The following is an 18,219-nucleotide window of genomic DNA, read 5'->3' on the forward strand; positions in this document are numbered from 1 at the left end:
TAGGGCCATCTTGAAAAGTGAACTCAGATTTCTTGATCTCTTCAGTAGAGTTGCAAAGGGAGTTATAAAGGGACTGAGTACCCAGGGCCCAAAAAGATGCTAGAATGAATATGGATTCGGGGAGGGACCAAGAATGTTGTGCTACGCCCCTGCACACACACAAACACACACACAGATAGAATTCATAAATGTGTACAACTTTGTTGCGACAATATCTAGCATTTTGTCAAGCATGAAAAGGTTTGAGGATTTGTAGCCTACATGTCGTGATGACATCCTAATTGACTTGGTGACTTACCACATTGATCTTTACCATATAGCCTAGGCTACCATAAAGCTGTGGAGTACAACACTGATATTATGTTGTGATGATTAGCAGCCCTGCTGGATGAGGTCACTGGAAAAGGTGCAACAGGGTGATGTAAAATGGAAAAAATGTAGCATATATACATTTATCAATCATATACTTTTTTCATCATACACTGTTTATTTTTAATGATTAATACATTTTTTCCCCGCCTATATAAACAGGATAGCGTCAAAATGATGGCAATGTTGTGGTGACACATAGGTCAGTATGCATGAACAAGTTTTGCAGCTTCAAGCAAGTCATCATTCATTAAGCTAGTAGTTGTAGAAATAATAGTTCCATTGAATTATTCATGGTTGTACTAATTGCTCTAATTTAAGGTTAAATCAGGTCTTCCGTTGATGGTAAAGTGAACAGGTAGAGAGTGGGTCATGGAAAGGGAAGTGTCTCAGCTGGTGTCTCTGAACACAAGGCATCTAGCATAATATCTCCCGTTGAGTAGTTGGATTGCAACAGAGGGCGCATGCAGACCATCAGGCTGTGAATTCTTAACTGGGGACTGAAATTTCCAGTCCTCCACTTGAGTCTGGGTAAACAGCACCGCCCCGATGGTTGTTTGTTTTAAGTGTTGAACGATCCATCGCAGAGCGCCGTGCTCGATTGACACTGTCTGCTGATCTGCTACTGCGGATAGCTCAGAATAACACGGCTGCTCGCTAATTCCCGTCTATCGGGGCTTTCGCCGAAACACCGAGAGAGTAGGGTCCAGAAAAAAGCCAACAAGGCAGGCAAGAACGCCGCGCTGCCGGAGTCCGCACCCCAGAATGGCTTCAGGAGACCTTTACGAGGTAGTGTAACACCATGCCCATGGAAAATGCTCTGTAATATTGACGAATAATGGAATTAGGAAGTAAAGGGGAGGGCGTCGCGTTTGTAAAAAGAGGTGTACTAAGCCCTTTAACAGGCGAAACTAACCCTTCTCATGCTTTGCGAAGACAAGGTGGGTTAATGTATGCTTATACTTTGTGTCGCTTCTAATTGTAGCCTACTTTAAAATAATTCTTCACTGCTGTAAATGGATAATGTATAATTTACGGGCTGAACTCCTCAGTCTGTCGCCGAGTTGAAAGTCGTGGTAAAGTGACAGCGGCTCGGCGCTGAGCGGACCAACATGGTGAATAGCTACAGACGGAGTGATGGTTCTGAAGGTGCGCATTCATGCCAAAATACATTTTGGCATCACAGCCTTTACAGCGGTGTGACTGTTTCGTAAGCTGTTTGGCACTTAAGATGAGACACCAGTTTATTTGTATCGAGCCGAGTGGTGTAAACAAGTCAATGTGAGCTTCTTCCACGATTGATTCTGCGAATTTGTGAAATTATGACCACGCTAGTTTGAGGGCGTAAAAGTTGCCCAAAAGGGTGGCAGTAAGGTCATGATGCCCTCGTGTGCAACATCACTCTGGAACCGGCGCCAGAATTTGCATGAAGCTTGCATTTCACATCGGCTTCACTGAATCAGGGCACTGAAGCTGCTGTCATTCTAGCCTTTGTTTTGCTGACATGGTGTCATATGTTTCAGTTCATGCTGCGAATGTCTGCTGACTTCCAAGGACAAACAAATTTAGTTAGACTAAATAATCACCCCCCCTTTTTAAAGTAACGTACACATTTTAAACATGCTACAAAAAAATGGCTATCTAAAGAAAAACGTGGGGATCCTCTCTTGAGTGTTAAAGTAGATAACATTATCTGCTCACAACACTGACAGACAATGTATGATTATTCAAGCAGAACATCTGTTAGAAAACAATATATTAAACAAGTGAGAAGCAGAAACTACAAACTGTTATATTACAGTGAGCCCTGCTATTTTTTATTATTATTGCTCTTTATCCAGGAAACACATTCAATCTGGAAAAGGTTAACACAGTGTTCCTAAAAAGGATGTCCATGGACTAAATCTGACATATTAATAAGTCCCTATTAAGACATCCCCACCCCCTTGTGTTCTTATGTTTTTGGCTAATGACAGTTTAATTTACTTCTCTTGTTTTTCGTTCACAATTTAGTACAACATAATAAAGCTGAAGACATATTTTCAGCTCTATTCATTATTTTTCTTTCAGTTGGGTAACACTTCATTTTACATACTTAGCTGCAAAACCTGTTTGTTTTAAGCCGCATTCATATTTGCCACAGTCATATTGTTAAGTAACCACAAGCAGCTAAGTGTGATAAAAATCAATATTGAAGGCTACTTTTGTTTTTAAATTTGACTACTAAATCAAAAATTGCAGTTTATTCCACGTGGATTGTTGGTTTGATGTGTAACCTGCCTGCCCATTTACCCCGTTGTCGCTGTTGGTTGATTCATTTTCAGATTACTGGTTTATCGCTCACAACATGTGGATTATTTTGGTTAGTACCAATGTGTTGGCAGACATGGTCAAACAGTCAATTGAGTTTTTTCCTACTACCAGCTCCATGGATACCAGTTCTGTTTAGAGTGACCAAAATTAAGTAGCTGACCAGAGTTTGTTGGTGCTGCACAACTTTTCATTAAAAACAACATTTGGAATATGTAGAACAGCATCACCTATGTTGGGGTTTATGTAGTAATCATTTTGAGGAGTTTGTGCATGTTGGAAGTGGTAGCATAAATGAAGTAGCTGAACAATGTTGTGTAGAAGTAGTTTGCTTGATGGAGATGTAAGAGAATACAGGAGTGTAAAAGTTAAAATATAGCTGTTACAAGTTTGAAAAAAAGGGAAGATGTATTTTTTGGAAAGAAGTTAGGAAGTCAAGGAGGTGCTTCAGTGTGAGGTGATTTATAGACCTATCTTTAAAACTAGGCCAATGTTCTTTTTCTTATTGGAATAAGGGGTAAACTAGCAAGTTGTGTTGAGCAGGCATCATGACATCAAACAGTCTGAGAAGTAATGTGTGAAACGTTTTTTTGCAAAACCATGGATAAAGGTCAGGCGTTCTGCCGACTTTGTAAAATGCATTGAGGCAGCTGAAGCATCATGAACATCGTAACAATGCCATTTCTACAATGTAGTTATGAAACCAACATTTGCTGGGGTCAGGTGCTGTTTGGAGATCCTCACTGCTCACCCTTTATTTACTAAATCACATTCATAACTTAAACATAGCATTCAAGAACAACATTATTGATAGACTTCCTGTTAAAGAAATGTAGAAGATAAGATTTTCCCATTTTTAATACCTTTTTTTTGTTTATTCGTTTACAGTCAACATCTGACATCTAATAATCTCCACCCAAAATTTAAGCATCACATACTCGCCTCCTGTAGGTTTAAAATGTGTCTTCAAAAGTTAGTATTAATTTATGAAGACAAAAGATTGCAATGGTAGGTGATACATTTGTTTCTTCACTGTCCATGTCAATGATGGTTACAAACATTTATGGATTTACAACTAAAGGCACCGATTCTTAGGGGTGGGAATCACCAGAGGCCTAACCATACAATATTGTTACAATACTTATGTCACAATACGGTATTATTGCGGTTTTAAGCATATTGCATTATTCTGCAATATATTGCGATTATTACCTTTTTTTCCTACTTTAAATGTTTCCCAATTTCAAATGAGGTCTCCAAAAGGAATCTTTGTCAACATCTGTTTTATCTAAAAAGATACATTCCTCTTTTTGTTTCTCTCACTTCAACTGATTATAAACTGACCAAGACATACTGTATATGATAAAATATCGATACTTAGCATCTGTGCATAAATACAGTATTGCCACGGAAAATATTGCAATGCTATGCTGTATTGATTTCCCCCCCCCCCCCCCCACCCCTACTGCTTCAGTGTTTCTCTATGCAGACGCTCTGAAGCTCTGCTTGAAGTTGCATCTTATTTAGCCACACTGAAATTTGGTACAAATATCCATGATGCCTAGGGGATAAATCCAAATGACTTTAATGATCCCCTGACTTTTCATCTTGGGGTAACAGGAGATCAATTATCTAGCAATTTAGCGACTTTTCAAGCAAGTTTTATCTACTTTTGATTGAAAATAGTCGGCAACACTGGATGATCCCCTGACTTTTGCTCTTAATGCCACACACGGTTGACATTTGTAGTTCAGAGTGAAATGTCTCAACAATGGATGGATTGCCATGATACATTAGGGGGCAATATACAGTACACAAGTTCATGGGAAACGAAAAGGAGATGAAGTGATAAAACATATCAAAGAAGCACAAAATACTCTCACACCACCACAATTGTTGATTGTTTAGTTTAAATTCAAGTTGGATGAACAGAAACCAAAACTCCCTGTCCACTGTTTGCTTGCGTTACATTAATCAGACATTGGGTTTAGTTATAAATGCACAATGTTTTCATCTCTACCACCTTCCTACAACCTACACCTACAACCTTCCTTGTTTCTCTTGTAAATCTCATTTGCGTTATGTTTACAGTTTTTTTTTGCGTGAAACTGACAGTCACAAATTTTGTAACCCAGGTAAATCCAATGGAATACATAATCATGTCTTTTCCTATTATAGGCACAAGCCTTTAATGCATATCCAACAAGGAGAGAGGTGCACCTTGCTCGCTAAAATGAAATGTAAACGGGGACTCTAACATGCTGCGTTTGTTTGATAAATACAGCAGGTGTGTTGGTAATTAATTAATTTTGTCATTCACTTTACACTGCGTTGAAGCATATGCATTCAGTATTTTCTTTGGATATTATTGGATAATACCACATTAATGTCAACTGCCATGGCATTGGCTAGATGTATCCAGGAAATATGGTTGTTGGTTGTACATGTAGCTTGGGTGTTACTTCCTGGTATGGTGAGTTTAACTGCAGTTGAGTGGTGCAAATTGTGCTCCAGTGCAGCAGACCCAGCATGACTGATGGGTGTGGTCAGACCTGAGCTCTGTTGCACCTTTAACCACACCCAAAAGTGATGTCAGTGTATACATCCCACTCCGGTCTTGACAGGTCATTGTATGTTCTTCCTATGCTTTAGGTTGGAATGCCCACCTCCATTCTTCCAACTTGTACTTAATTGTCACTAAACCTTTTTGGTCTGTGTATGCAACTTTGCGCTTTTATCTGCCTCCTCCACATTCCTTCTCCTTTTCTTTGCATGTGTCTCTGCTTTGCTGTTCTATGGGTAAGTGTGACATTGTCTGGGACGCTAATCTCCTGTTCATTTCAATGACACACCTGCAGCTCACCCTTCAAAGGCTGGTTACTCTTGTTACTGTCCTCAAACACTTCCTCAAGCTGGATTTAAAGTAGACGCAAAGGGTTGGGGAGTCTTTCTGTAGCGTACGTTTCAATTCATTCGGTGTTAAATCAATTTGAGCTGGAGGTCTGCAGTGGGCTTGCTAAAGCCTTTTAGTGGTCTAGCTGTGTGTCACTGAATATAATTAATTTCTTTAACATCCTAAATTTTGTACTTACTCTGATCAATCGCTACCGGCATCAGAAACTTGCAGGAGAAATCACAAGCAGCCCATGCTGACCAATCTTAGTTATCTTAGTTAATCTTGTATGTGGTAACTCCAAAGCCAACTTAGCTCTGATGCATAGTTACATTTTTGACAAGCTGCGTGTGAGGTACATTGGCTATGTGAGTAGGCTGGGTAGCTGTGCTGTACTTAAGTAGTGTGACAGTAATAAAGCAAACTTTACTTTAAGAACTCAAATACATCCTGTACAGGGGTTTTTTCCTGGCTCAGAATGGGCCGTTGGGGGGAGGGGGGACTACTCATGGCGGATAGCCTGATTGGTCTGCGTACAGTAAACGCAAGGAGTCTGTGTTACCTTATTCAACAGAAATCAGTTATTTCTGACAGTTTGAAAAACAGAAATGTGTATATGCTTGAGTAAATGAAACACTAATTAACAAAACTGGTTAAGAAAAATAATCTTGGTATTTAAATGAATCACCAGGAGAGTCTGGTACAGCTGGACCATAACACTGAGATTAGTCCTCATATTCAAGTTTAGTTTCTGCTAGTTTAGGTTCTGCTAGTTTAGGTTCTGCTAGTTTAGGTCCTGCTAGTTTAGGTTCTGCTAGTTTAGGTTCTGCTAGTTTAGGTTCTGCTAGTTTAGGTCCTGCTAGTTTAGGTCCTGCTAGTTTAGGTTCTGCTAGTTTAGGTACTGCTAGTTGCTCTGAAACACATACAGAGATAATTTGCTTTTGCTTTTTTTATTCTCAATTCTTATAATTTTGTTGCTGGGGATTATATAGCCTCCACGCTCAAATAAGTAGATTATTTTCATTAATGAACACTAAGGTTGATCTTTGTGTTATTATTGCAATGAAATTTTAACTTAACATAAGAAGGAAAATAGTGTTGGCCGGGGCAAAATGATATGAACAGTACAAGGTGGTCACAATTGTAAATGCATCTTTTTGCTCCTTTTCAGCACCGCGTCCCACTCTAAAACTGTGTTTATCTTATATAACTATACAACCATATGTTGGCTATGAGGCTCAGTACTGTTGTTTGCCAGTGGAAAAGTGGATAAAGATGAAATGATTTTCCGTTTTTGATTGTTTAGGCGTTTCGCTGTGGGCAGAGGTCTCTACGAAAATGAACCCAGTAGCACTTGTGCTGATGCAAGTTATTTCACATGAAAATAGTGTTTTAAAACTTAGACGACTCCATGTAGACAGAGACAGTCTATTTGGTCCTCATGTCAACTTGCTGATAGTTTTTCAGAATGTACACAAACCATGTAATGAACACAGTACTGTATGGTTGGTGTTGAATGATACTGATTCCGCACATTTACCCATTCTCTGCCAACTCATACAAGTTTCTCTCTCTCTGCTATACTGTTAAGTGTGACATTGTTTAATCATCTGTTCATTTCTGTGACATCCCTGCGGCTCGCCAATCAAAGGCTGTTTACTCCTGTTAATGTGCGCAGCACATCTGAGAACATGATGAGCAGTTATTACCACAGCTGCACTAAAGGCTCTGATGAAACCTTCCAACCATTTTCCTTCATCAGTCTCGCAACCCCACACCATGTCTAAATCTCCTATTGTTTAATGTCCTATTTTACTAAAACTTTTTCTTTTCTTTACCTGTATGCTTAAAGTCTTAACGACCAATCATCAGCATTATATTACTGAATAATATTATATAAATAACGTGATCATCTCTGTGGGATAACATTGCACTATGGTAGAATATCAAAATGTCACTGATGATGATGCACCTTACTATTGATAGCACACTGGTGCTAATGGCACTTTATATTTTATGATGTAGAGATGGTTAGGTTTGTGTATTGTTGTTGGTTTAGTGGTTGTTCTGTTGTGTGTTGTCTGTCTGTCTATCTATCTGAGCTGTATGGTGAAAGATAAATTTCCGAAAGGATCAATAAATGTCAATCTAAGGGCTGGATTCAGCATTTATCCTAGACGAACAGTAAGAGAAAGCTGCAAAATCAGAAAAGCCTGAAGGCTGTTATATACTTCTGTATAAAATCTACGCCGCTGCTGCGCACGTAGGTACGTGAAGACACAAACATACGCTAGACCCTATGCCGTAGCCTGATGTGCACCTCTTGACATTGCAGCGACGCACTTCGATTGGCCGTGGCTTGCAGAGATGGGAATTGACAAATTACAAGTACTTTGTTACTGTACTCAAGTAGATTTTTCAGATGTTTTTACTTTACATACTATTTATTTTTGTGGCAACTTTTTACTTTTACTACTTATATTTTAACACGAATATTTGTACTTTCTACTCCTTACATTTTACAAAATTGGCTCGTTACTTTAGTTTTGTACAAGAGGTCATCCATCAGGTGTGATTGTGAGTGACCGTTTGAGAATAGCGCGGACCCGCAACTCATACCGCGAGCGGGTGCGCACGCCACAAGGAGGGAAAAAGTGAGAGAAAAGAAAGAGACTAGACGTCCAGAGGATAATCAGTTGAGATTGTGTGTGCGCGTCGTTGAGAACTGCCAAGTCATAACTTATGTTGTCAGTTCATTTAAGCCTGTTGTTGTATTGGTCTATAGTTCTTGCAAATTTAAAGTAAGTTAGTTAGCTTATGATTTTGTTGTTTGTGTTCTTCACCTGCTAGCTAGGTTGCACCTGGCTATTGATTCGGTGTAACGGCGATTGTTGAACGCTTTTACTCACTTTTATTGTATTTATTGTATTTTAGGTGCATTATTTACATGCTACAGTTACACTGCATTAATATAATGTAATTTAATAGTGGGTTTGTTATTATTTTCTAGCATACATAATGCATGCATTGTGCATGGTAGCCTTTACAATGTTATTTATTTCTTTGCAGAACCACAGACAAACACACAGCCATAGCAGAGCTACCCATGCCCATGTTTGTCCTGTTGCTTGATTGTAATAACGCAACAACAGAGACAAGTGGTCTCCATCCATGTTTTAACAGACACAACTGGGGCAAAGTTGGAAACCAGAATCAGCTTTAAATACAGTCCTAATCTAGTCCTCACTAACAAGTTTCAAATAATTTCACTGGAGTTACCGTTATTATTGTTTGCAAATTTAATCTAATTGTATTGGAATAGTCAGGACGATGCACTTGACGCACCACTACAGATTTGGCAGCATTTGTTTGCAGCAAATCATTGTGGCTTGATGGCGCTAACGTTAGCACATACAGTGGGGCTTGAAGGTTTGGGCACCCCAGGTAAAAATTTGTATTATGTGCATGAAGACGCCAAGAAAAGATGGAAAAATCTCCAAAAGGCATCAAATGACAGATTAGTATTTTTATAATAGTCACAAAAGTTGGATTTATTTCCATCATTACACTTTCAAATAACAGAAAACAAAAAAATGGTGTCTGCAAAATTTTGAGCACCCTGCAGGTTAATACCTTTGTACTCTCCCCTTTGGCAAGTATCACAGCTTGAAACGCTTCTTGTAGCCAGCCAAGAGTCTTTAATTCTTGTTTAAGGTATCTTCACCCATCTTCCTTCCAAAAGTCTTCCAGTTCTTTGAGATTTCTGGGCTGTCTGTCACGCACTGCACTTTTAAGGTTTATCCATAGATTTTCAAATATGTTGAGGTCGGAGATTGTGAAGGCCATGGCAAAACCTTCAGTTTACACCTCTTATGTAATCCACCGTGGATTTTGAGGAGTGTTTAGGATCATTATCCATTTGTAGAAGCCATCCTCTCTTTAACTTCATCTTTTTTACAGATGGCATCAAGTTAGCGTCCAAAATTTGCTGAAATTTTATTGAATCCATTTTTCCTTCTACTTGTGAAATGTTCCCTGTGCCACTGGCTGCAATACAACCCCAAAGCATGATTGATCCCCCTCATGCTTGACAGTTGGACAGAGGTTCTTTTTATGAAATTCTGTGCCCCTACTTCTACAAACGTGCCTTTTGCTCATTCCAGCAAAAAAGTTCTTTTTAACCTCATCGGTCCACAGAACTTGTTTCCACAATGCATCAGGCTTGTCGATATGTTCATTTGCAAACTTCAAATGCTGATTTTTTTTTTTTTTTTGTGGTGAGGACGTAGAAGAGGTTTTCTTCTGATGACTCTTGATCTGATGACACAACTCCAGTGACTGCCAGGTCTTTCTGGATGGATCGTGCAGTCAAACGTGGGTTTTGACTTGCTTTTCTCACAATCCTGCGAGCTGTTCTGATAAGATTTTTTTCTTGGTCTTCCAGATCTTGCTTTAACTTCCATTTTTCCTGATAACTGCCATTTCTTAATTACATTCCGGACAGAGGATATTGGCATCTGAAAACCCTTTGCTATCTTCTTACAGCCTTCTATTGCTTTGTGAGCGTCAACTTTTTATTAGTTTCAGTTTTCTAGACAACCGCTTTGAAGAAGCCATGCAGCTGATTGTTGGGGCAAGGTCAGATGAGTCTGGGCATTTAAAACCTTAATATTGACATCACCTGGTCTTTCCAGACGATGATGGAGAAAAATCCATGACACTGTCAGGTCTCAGCTTTCCAAAGGGGGCGGTGCATGCTATAAACTCTGCATGGTGCCCAAACTTTTGCAGACGCAATTTTTTTGTTTTCTGTTATTTTGAAAGTGTAAATGATGGAAATATAATTTAACTTTTTGTTACATATTATACGAATGTCTAATCTGTCATTTGATGCCTTTTGGAGATTTTTCCATCTTTTCTTGGCTTCTTTATGCACATTATAAAACATTTTACCTGGGGTGCCCAAACTTTTGAGCCCCACTGTAATGGTATGGACGGCGACATGATTGAAGATGAAGAAAACGGAGATCCCAGAGATTTGGCAGACAAGCAGCCAGACATTCTTGATCATCCTTGGCCTTATCTAAGAGTGATGTTTGAGATAGTATGAATCAATAATGACTCCAGGCCAATGTGCTGCATAACTCTAAAAGTATGGGGAACTTCTTAATTAATGTTGGTATAGTAATTCATATTTTCAAGTACATTTGCAAGCCTGTACTTTGTTAAAAGTAGAAGTACTGATTTAACTTCTTCACTCAGGTAAAAGTAACAGAGTATTTTTTAACACAAGTATCTGTACTTCTACTTGAGTACGGGAAGTGAGTACTTTTGTCATCTCTGGTGGCTTACTAGTGTTGCATTTTACTCATTTCCTGGACCTCCTTTTTCATAAACAACATGAAATCAAAGAGAGAGTTAACTTTTTCTGCTACAGATTTCCCACCTTGGTCAGAAAGAACAGGGGGAACACTTTGTTCCTCTCACTATGCCTCTAGAGTCACAACTTTCAACAAAGCTAATCACCGTTACTTTCTCCCTCTCTCCCTCACTTTATCACCCACTCCCCCCACACACACACACACACACACACACACACATACATGCCAGCTCGACGCACACACCAGCGCACAAGTATTAACATCAGGCCACTTGCGTAGGCTAGGGTGAAATCTCCACAGGGAGCCTCCGCACAACTATAAAACAGCCTTTTCATGATGCCTGAGGGTATTATTGTGTATTATGTATAGTGTAAGTGATAAAGAAATGTATTGATATCCAACCAAAACCTGTGCGTTATACATCAGGGAAATGTCAATAATGATGCAGGTTTTGATTTGTACATTTTGAGAATCAGTGATGCTGACAGTCTACTGTGAGATGTCATTGTGGTGTATATGTACAGTGTGACTATTGGATGCATCCTGTTATGTATTGTTTGTGATTTGTTGATGTGTGTGTGGCTGTTAGTGATGTTTAACTTGTTATTTACAATGGACCAGTGGTCTGACACAAAGTACATGATTGAGTTAGTCATGTGTTTTGCCCCTTTAACATTGTTTGTGGCTGCTCTTATTGCACATGCTGTAGTTTTAAAAGAATTAAATTACCAAAAATGACCAGAACGTCCAGGTTAAATTTGTAGATAAAATCTTTTCACATCACTAATATATACAGTCCCTGACAAAAGTCTTGTCGCTTATCTATTTTGTAGAAACACCTGCTATTAACCTGACTTTTAATTAATCAATTGGTGTAAGAAATAGCTCATATGAAAAGCTAAAACCCTCCCAAATGATGTTCAATGCACTGAAAATAAATTAGTTTCACTAAAAAAAGATGTATTATTTAAACAAGACAGATAGGTCAAATTTTGGCAAGACAAAAGTTTTGTCGCCTATACATAAATTGAACAAATTTACTACAAATACTAAAATGTCAGCAAATTAAATAGTGGTGCTGTGAGATCCAAATTTAATATCTTGTATGACTTCCATGAGCTTGAAGGACTGCATCCATGCAGTTTGGCAAGGATTCATACAATGTATTGATGAAGTCATCAGGAGTAGCTAGGAAAGCAGTCTTGCATGCCTCCCAGAGTTCATCAATATTCTTTGGTTTGGTCTTCCATGCTTCCTCTTTCATCCTACCCCACATATGCTCAATGATGTTCATGTCTGGTGACTGGGCTGGCCAATCCTGGAGCATCTTGATCTTCTTCGCCTTGAGGAACTTTGAAGTGGAGATGGAAGTATGCGGACCATCTGTGGAGATGTGGCCCTCTAGGTGGGAATTAGGGCTCTATTTTGGTATTTGAGATATGATGTTGCCTACCGCAGATCTCTCGCACCCCATACGAGACCAGACATGATTTTTCCGCCACCAAACTTCACTGTTTTCTGGGTGAATCTTGGATCCATGCGGGCTCCAGTAGGTCTCCTGCAATATTTGCGGCAACTGTGCTGTAATTCAAGAGAAGATTCATCTGAAAAATCCACTTTCTTCCACTTCTCCAGCGTCCATCTTTTAGCAGGCTGTGGGCCTTGGCAATGCACACTGTTTTTCAATTGTCTTTTGTTTATGCTGGCTTCTGGGCACTGATTCAACCATGGAGGCCATTTCGAGACAGAATCCGACAAACCGTTCTGGTTGACACAGGGACTTCAGGGACCAGGTCTGGTGGAGCTCTGCTGCAGTGGAAAATGGGCTGGCTGGGATTTTCAAGCCAACAAACGGTCCTCTCGAGCAGTTGTCTTGCGGGGTCTGCCTGACCTGGGCTTGTCAAAAACATCTCCAGTGTCTTCAAATGTTTTTTTAATCCTCTGTACTTGACGCTGAGACACATTGAAGGTGTCTGCCACATCAGCAGTGAATCTGGTCTTCAGCCTCTTGATAATCAAAACTTTAGTCTCAGGGTGAATCTTAGGCATGTTTGCAGATGTCTAGTTGCAGTTGATGTGAAGGTCTAGTGTACTGGGGTTGTTTTTATACACACCTGAGACCTAATTGATCCATTATTAGTCACAGGTGAAGCTCATATGACAAGGCGACAACACTTATGTCTTTGCAAAATTGACTCAATGGGCTTATCAAGCTGTGAATATTAGAATACTTTTTGACAGTTTCTTTTTGCACTGAAACATTAATACAAAAGCTGTTAGGATTAAATGAGCCATTTCTTGTAAATAATCTGATTAGAAATATATTTCAGCGGCACTTCAGGTCAATTTGTACACAAGCGACAAGTCTTTTGTCAGGGACTGTGGTGTGTGTATATGTATGTGTTAGTATATATATATATATATATATAATATATTATATATATATATATATATATATATATATATATATATAATATAATAGAGTTAAGATACCCAGTCGTAACATAAAGTGTCACAATTATCATTTAATTGAAACCAAACAATTTGGAGTTGAATAAACAGTATTCACTGCCATTAAAGCCAAAGTTTGGTATGCCACAATCCTGTCTCCATTGAAGAGGCCTGTCCATACTTCATCAAATCTTGGACTATGAACAGCTCATTGACCACAAATTTCACCTCAGCACCTTTTTGAATTGCAAATAAAGTTGAATGCAATCAAACGGAATTGCAAATGATTCATTGATTATTTGAGTGCTTAGTCCCACATATTGTGTGAAGCTTGTAGTCGGCACTATCTTAGTAAGCCATTTAGCAAGTGAAGGAATATCGTTGACCTATTGCACTCTGCCAGGGGTTTGTGGATAGTTTTCATGTTCAATAATTTAAAGTATTATAATATAAAGATTTGTATTTTTTTATAAAAGGCTTTACAATTTAACAAATTATATTTAAAATCTAAAATATTAGATTACTTTCTAATCTTACAAATCTGCAAATACGTTTAATATATTTCTATACATTTATCTTTTGTCGTTCGTTCACATAACTAAGATGTGGAAAAAATAGGCTACGTCAAATTATTCCAAAGGATATACATGAGGGGGTTCTTGGTAAATTCTCTATTATGCAAGGGGTCCTTGGCTGAAAAATATTAAACTCTGGGTCATGCACAACAACAACCTACTTTTAAAATACAAACATATATTTTGGTGTGATAAAGCCCATAATTCATTTGATTAAAGTAATTCCACTGTCCATGCTGACAGAGGAAGACACCTGTACTATAGTCACTATTTTCTTCCACTGAACTGGAGATCTTAGGCTCCTGTTTTTTTATTGTTATTTCATGCTTTACATTTAGTTAAGAATGGTATAGTTTCTGACGAGAGTCCCTTTTTACGCTGGGTTTGTTCAATTACTGCACATAATTAAGTGCCGGTGTAAAATAGTAACATTTGCTTATGGGTTGTGGTGTCTATCTGCTGGCCTAATATAACAGTAAAATAAACAAACAAATAAAAGCTTTTCTAGTTTTGGTTTGACCTTGAAAAGCTTTAAGGTTTCTAATGACGGCAGCCTGCAGCTCCGCTCTGGTCTCTTATCTATCTTCTGCTGCAGGGAATGAGCCCTTATCTTAAACTTGACATATGTCACAAAATGTGCCTTTTTTAAATATTATTTTGTTTATGTTTTAAAGTTTAGAATTTAGAAATATTGATATATCAATATTTTTGTGTTAATTTAGTAGAATTTGATTAAAACACGTCTGATTTACTTTATTTTTATTTATGACGCAAGTTTGATACTTTTATAAATAATCACACTTTATTGGCCTACAACCTTTGCTTAGGTTGTACTGATTTTAGGGTTATGAAGCATTTGAAGATGCTCTAAGAAATGACATCACAATAAGAAAACATACCAAGGTAGGCACCTTTTCCATTGCAGAAGTTATTTGAACAGTTTACATTGTTAGTTTTTATATATATGATTTTTTATGAGCAGAGTGTAAAGGTGTTTATATATATATATATATATATATATATATTTATAAAGCTCTAGCTGTTATGCTTTTATTCATGATCATTTTTAAAGGATCAGGTAAACAACCTCATGCGGCCATAATGGGGAAATACACTGTCGCCATCTTAAGTTATCAGCCCGTTTTGGACCAGAAGTCACGTAACGCGTTGACATCATCGCGAGCATCCAGCGTAAGGGCGTGAAAGAGAAAGTCCTTAGCTTTCTGTGGCAAAAGAAAATAGTTTTAGTTATCTACTTTAGACCGATTTAAACAGGGTCATGTAAAGAATGAACTCCCAGGGAGTTCTAGCAGCTGTCCGACCTGCAGCAAAGGGCCCAGGTCGGAACCGAACCCGCAGCTGCTGCAACAAGGACTGATCCTCTATAGAGGGGGCTCACGCTCAACCAGGTGAGCTCACCAGGCGCCCCGACAAAGTAGAAAGAAGTTTGGACCCAATGATTCCATTAAACCAAAAAACAAGCTGTTTCATTCTCGGGATCATAAATATTTAAAGCAAGTTTTGGGCTCACAATGCAGCTATGGTGCTTGGCAATAAAGTACACCCACAAGTCTGCATTATAAAATCATCTTATGAACTGTATTTTTATATTTTGTTTGAGTCTGTCATTTAATTTTTCCTTTTTAAGAATGATTTAACATGTAATATCTCTTCTAATGCACTGTGTGAACCCTTGTGCAGATCAGTTTATCAGTAGATACAGTTTATTTTTCTTCATTTTTTCATATTTTTGGAGTGGAAAAACTAGTAAATCAGTATTTCAAAAATGGTTACTGTTAATGGTTATTAAAAATACTATCTACCTACCTTTCCTTATGCTGCTTTCAGGTGGAGCGGATTGTGGACAAGAGGCGGAACAAGAAGGGTAAGTGGGAGTACCTGATAAGGTGGAAAGGTTATGGAAGTAAGGAGGACACATGGGAGCCAGAGCATCACCTACTGCACTGCGAGGAATTCATTGACCAGTTCAACAGCTTGAGACTACACTCACACAAACGGCCCAAAGTTCCAAAAAATCGTCAAGAGCCCCTTGTCACCAACCAGCTATCTGCTACAGAAAACTCCAGAGCACGGTCTGAAGCCCGAAAGAAGAAAAGGACGTTAGGCCCAGCTGTTGGAGTTAGAGTAGGAGCTGTTCTAGGGATTGGAAGTGGAGGGTCAGGACCCACTCAGAAGCAAAGGAAGGTGGGTCTTGGACCTGGGAAACCTGCTTTAGGGGACAGAATAAGCAAAGCCATGACATATAAGGCTCCTCCCCTGGGAGGGCCACACTTTGTTCACCCAGTGAGGATTCCTCATAATGGACTACAGAATGGAGACATAGATCCTCTCATGTACAGGACAGCAGCAAGGTCGCATAGACTGCTTCGGATAAAGTGGATGGAGAACTAGGAGACATGGATACCACTGGACAGCAGTTCACCACTGAGTCAGGTAAGGTACTAAGAAATTGAATTAAATGAAAAACAGAGCTCAGCTGATGCTGGATTTTTTTTCTGGTAGATATTGAAATTGTCATGTGGTAATTTACTCCACATATTTAGATAGGGTTGCCTAATTGCTGTCATACATAAATCGGCCCCTACTTATTTATGTGATACGATAAAAATTAGCTAATGGCTAATATCCGCCATGCAGATGTATCTGCTTGTTACTTATGGTAAATGTAGTGGAGGGTGGACTTTCCTACATTAATAATACAGGACATGAATAAAACAGGGACTGAAAAGTAGAACTGTGGCCTCACAGCAAGAAGTTTCTGGGTTTGAATCCAAGTTGTTCCGGGTCTGAGTGAAGTTGTATGTTCTCCCTATGTTTGCATTTACAAGGTTCTCCAGTCAGTGCCCTCAAGGCATTGGCTCAGATCTGGAGTTGGTCCCCGTGCGCTGTCAGTGGCTGCAGCCTTGAGGGATGGGTCAAATGCAGAGAATGAATTGTGCTAACATCTAGGCAGCTACATACATAGAAGTTTAAAAAAAATTATATTGCCTTGATGAGTATTTTCTGTTTCATCATAGATCACTTTTATACTGCAGAGATATGCTAACACAAATCTCTTAAAGCCCCTATTATGGTTCTTTACTACAGGAACAGCTGATAACACCTTTTGAATTTCACATCTGGGTCACAGTCCAGGACCTGCACCACCATAGTTAATCATTACATACGTTTTCAAAAGTTATCTTGACTTGTTTAACAGAAAATCCACATAAGAATTGTTTTCTACTTCATTTGAATAACAATGGGAGCATGAAAGTGGTAGAATTAATATATATGTTTACATTCTCACTGTCCATAATACATATTAAAGGAATGTTTTGTCCCCTTATGAGACCCGGGTACTTTTACTGTTCTGTACTTGAGATACAAAGAACATGCAGAATGGGTCCATATTGGTACATAGGGCTGTGCAATGAACCACATTTTTAAATGTGATTAGGATTAGGATTTCGGCCCCTAACAATCACAAAAAAAGAATATTTTTCACACTCAAAAGTACTATCAAATTATTTTCAAATAGTTGCCTACACTGCTCCACTGAACTCAGGCGAACAGTTATCCAATCTCTCTCCCCTTTGAGGTTGTGCAACAGTGACAGGACGTCATCACTTGCGAAGTCATGACAAGCAAATTAAACAAAAATAAAATGTTTCCTCACCATTTGTTTTGTTGCTATACTGTGTGTAAAATGAGTGGTAACCATCTGTTTCACATAATGGTATGTTAAGGTACCGTCAATTTGCTGGATTTTTTTTTTTTTGCCGAGATATTTTAGAAAATAAGCCCCCTAACAACAGCAACATCATTGTTTATATTTTGGCACAATGTTTAGTAATGACAGTAGTAGTGGTTGTGGTCAGTAAAAATGTGATCTGAGATTGCAAAATGTGTTAAGTATCTGGAATTGTTAATTTGCTATGACTAGTGACTTTTTAAGCGCTAGTTGGGTATACAGCTTCACTGCATTATTCATCTTGAAATCACTCATGGTCCAAACAGGCTCTCATCGAGGACTTCTAGTAGTTTCAATTCTCCACTGACCTTTTTTTAATATATGAGAGTCAGACCCACATGTGGGTTAAAAACCCAGGTTTTGCATTCTCATAATTATGTAGCTGAAATGTTTCAAAAAAAGCATTTCTCACGTATGCATCGCTAGATCTTAGATAAATGACTCATGCACTGCTTAACTTGTGGCTCTTTCTTCTTTGATCCATTT

General features: G+C 38.7%; 1 protein-coding gene across 1 annotated transcript in view; it reads left to right on the forward strand.

The window, feature by feature from the left end:
* Positions 1–897: 897 nt before the first annotated feature.
* LOC116687863 (chromodomain Y-like protein 2) overlaps positions 898–18,219 on the forward strand; it is a 30,840-nt gene continuing 13,518 nt past the window's right edge. Inside the window, 3 exon segments of the mRNA XM_032513553.1 lie at positions 898–1,158; positions 15,828–16,362; positions 16,365–16,433. Of these exon segments, the coding sequence (XP_032369444.1) occupies positions 1,135–1,158; positions 15,828–16,362; positions 16,365–16,433 (628 nt within the window). The 5' untranslated portion in view covers positions 898–1,134.

This window comes from Etheostoma spectabile, chromosome 1 (assembly GCF_008692095.1).
Source record: "Etheostoma spectabile isolate EspeVRDwgs_2016 chromosome 1, UIUC_Espe_1.0, whole genome shotgun sequence".
NCBI lineage: Eukaryota > Metazoa > Chordata > Actinopteri > Perciformes > Percidae > Etheostoma > Etheostoma spectabile.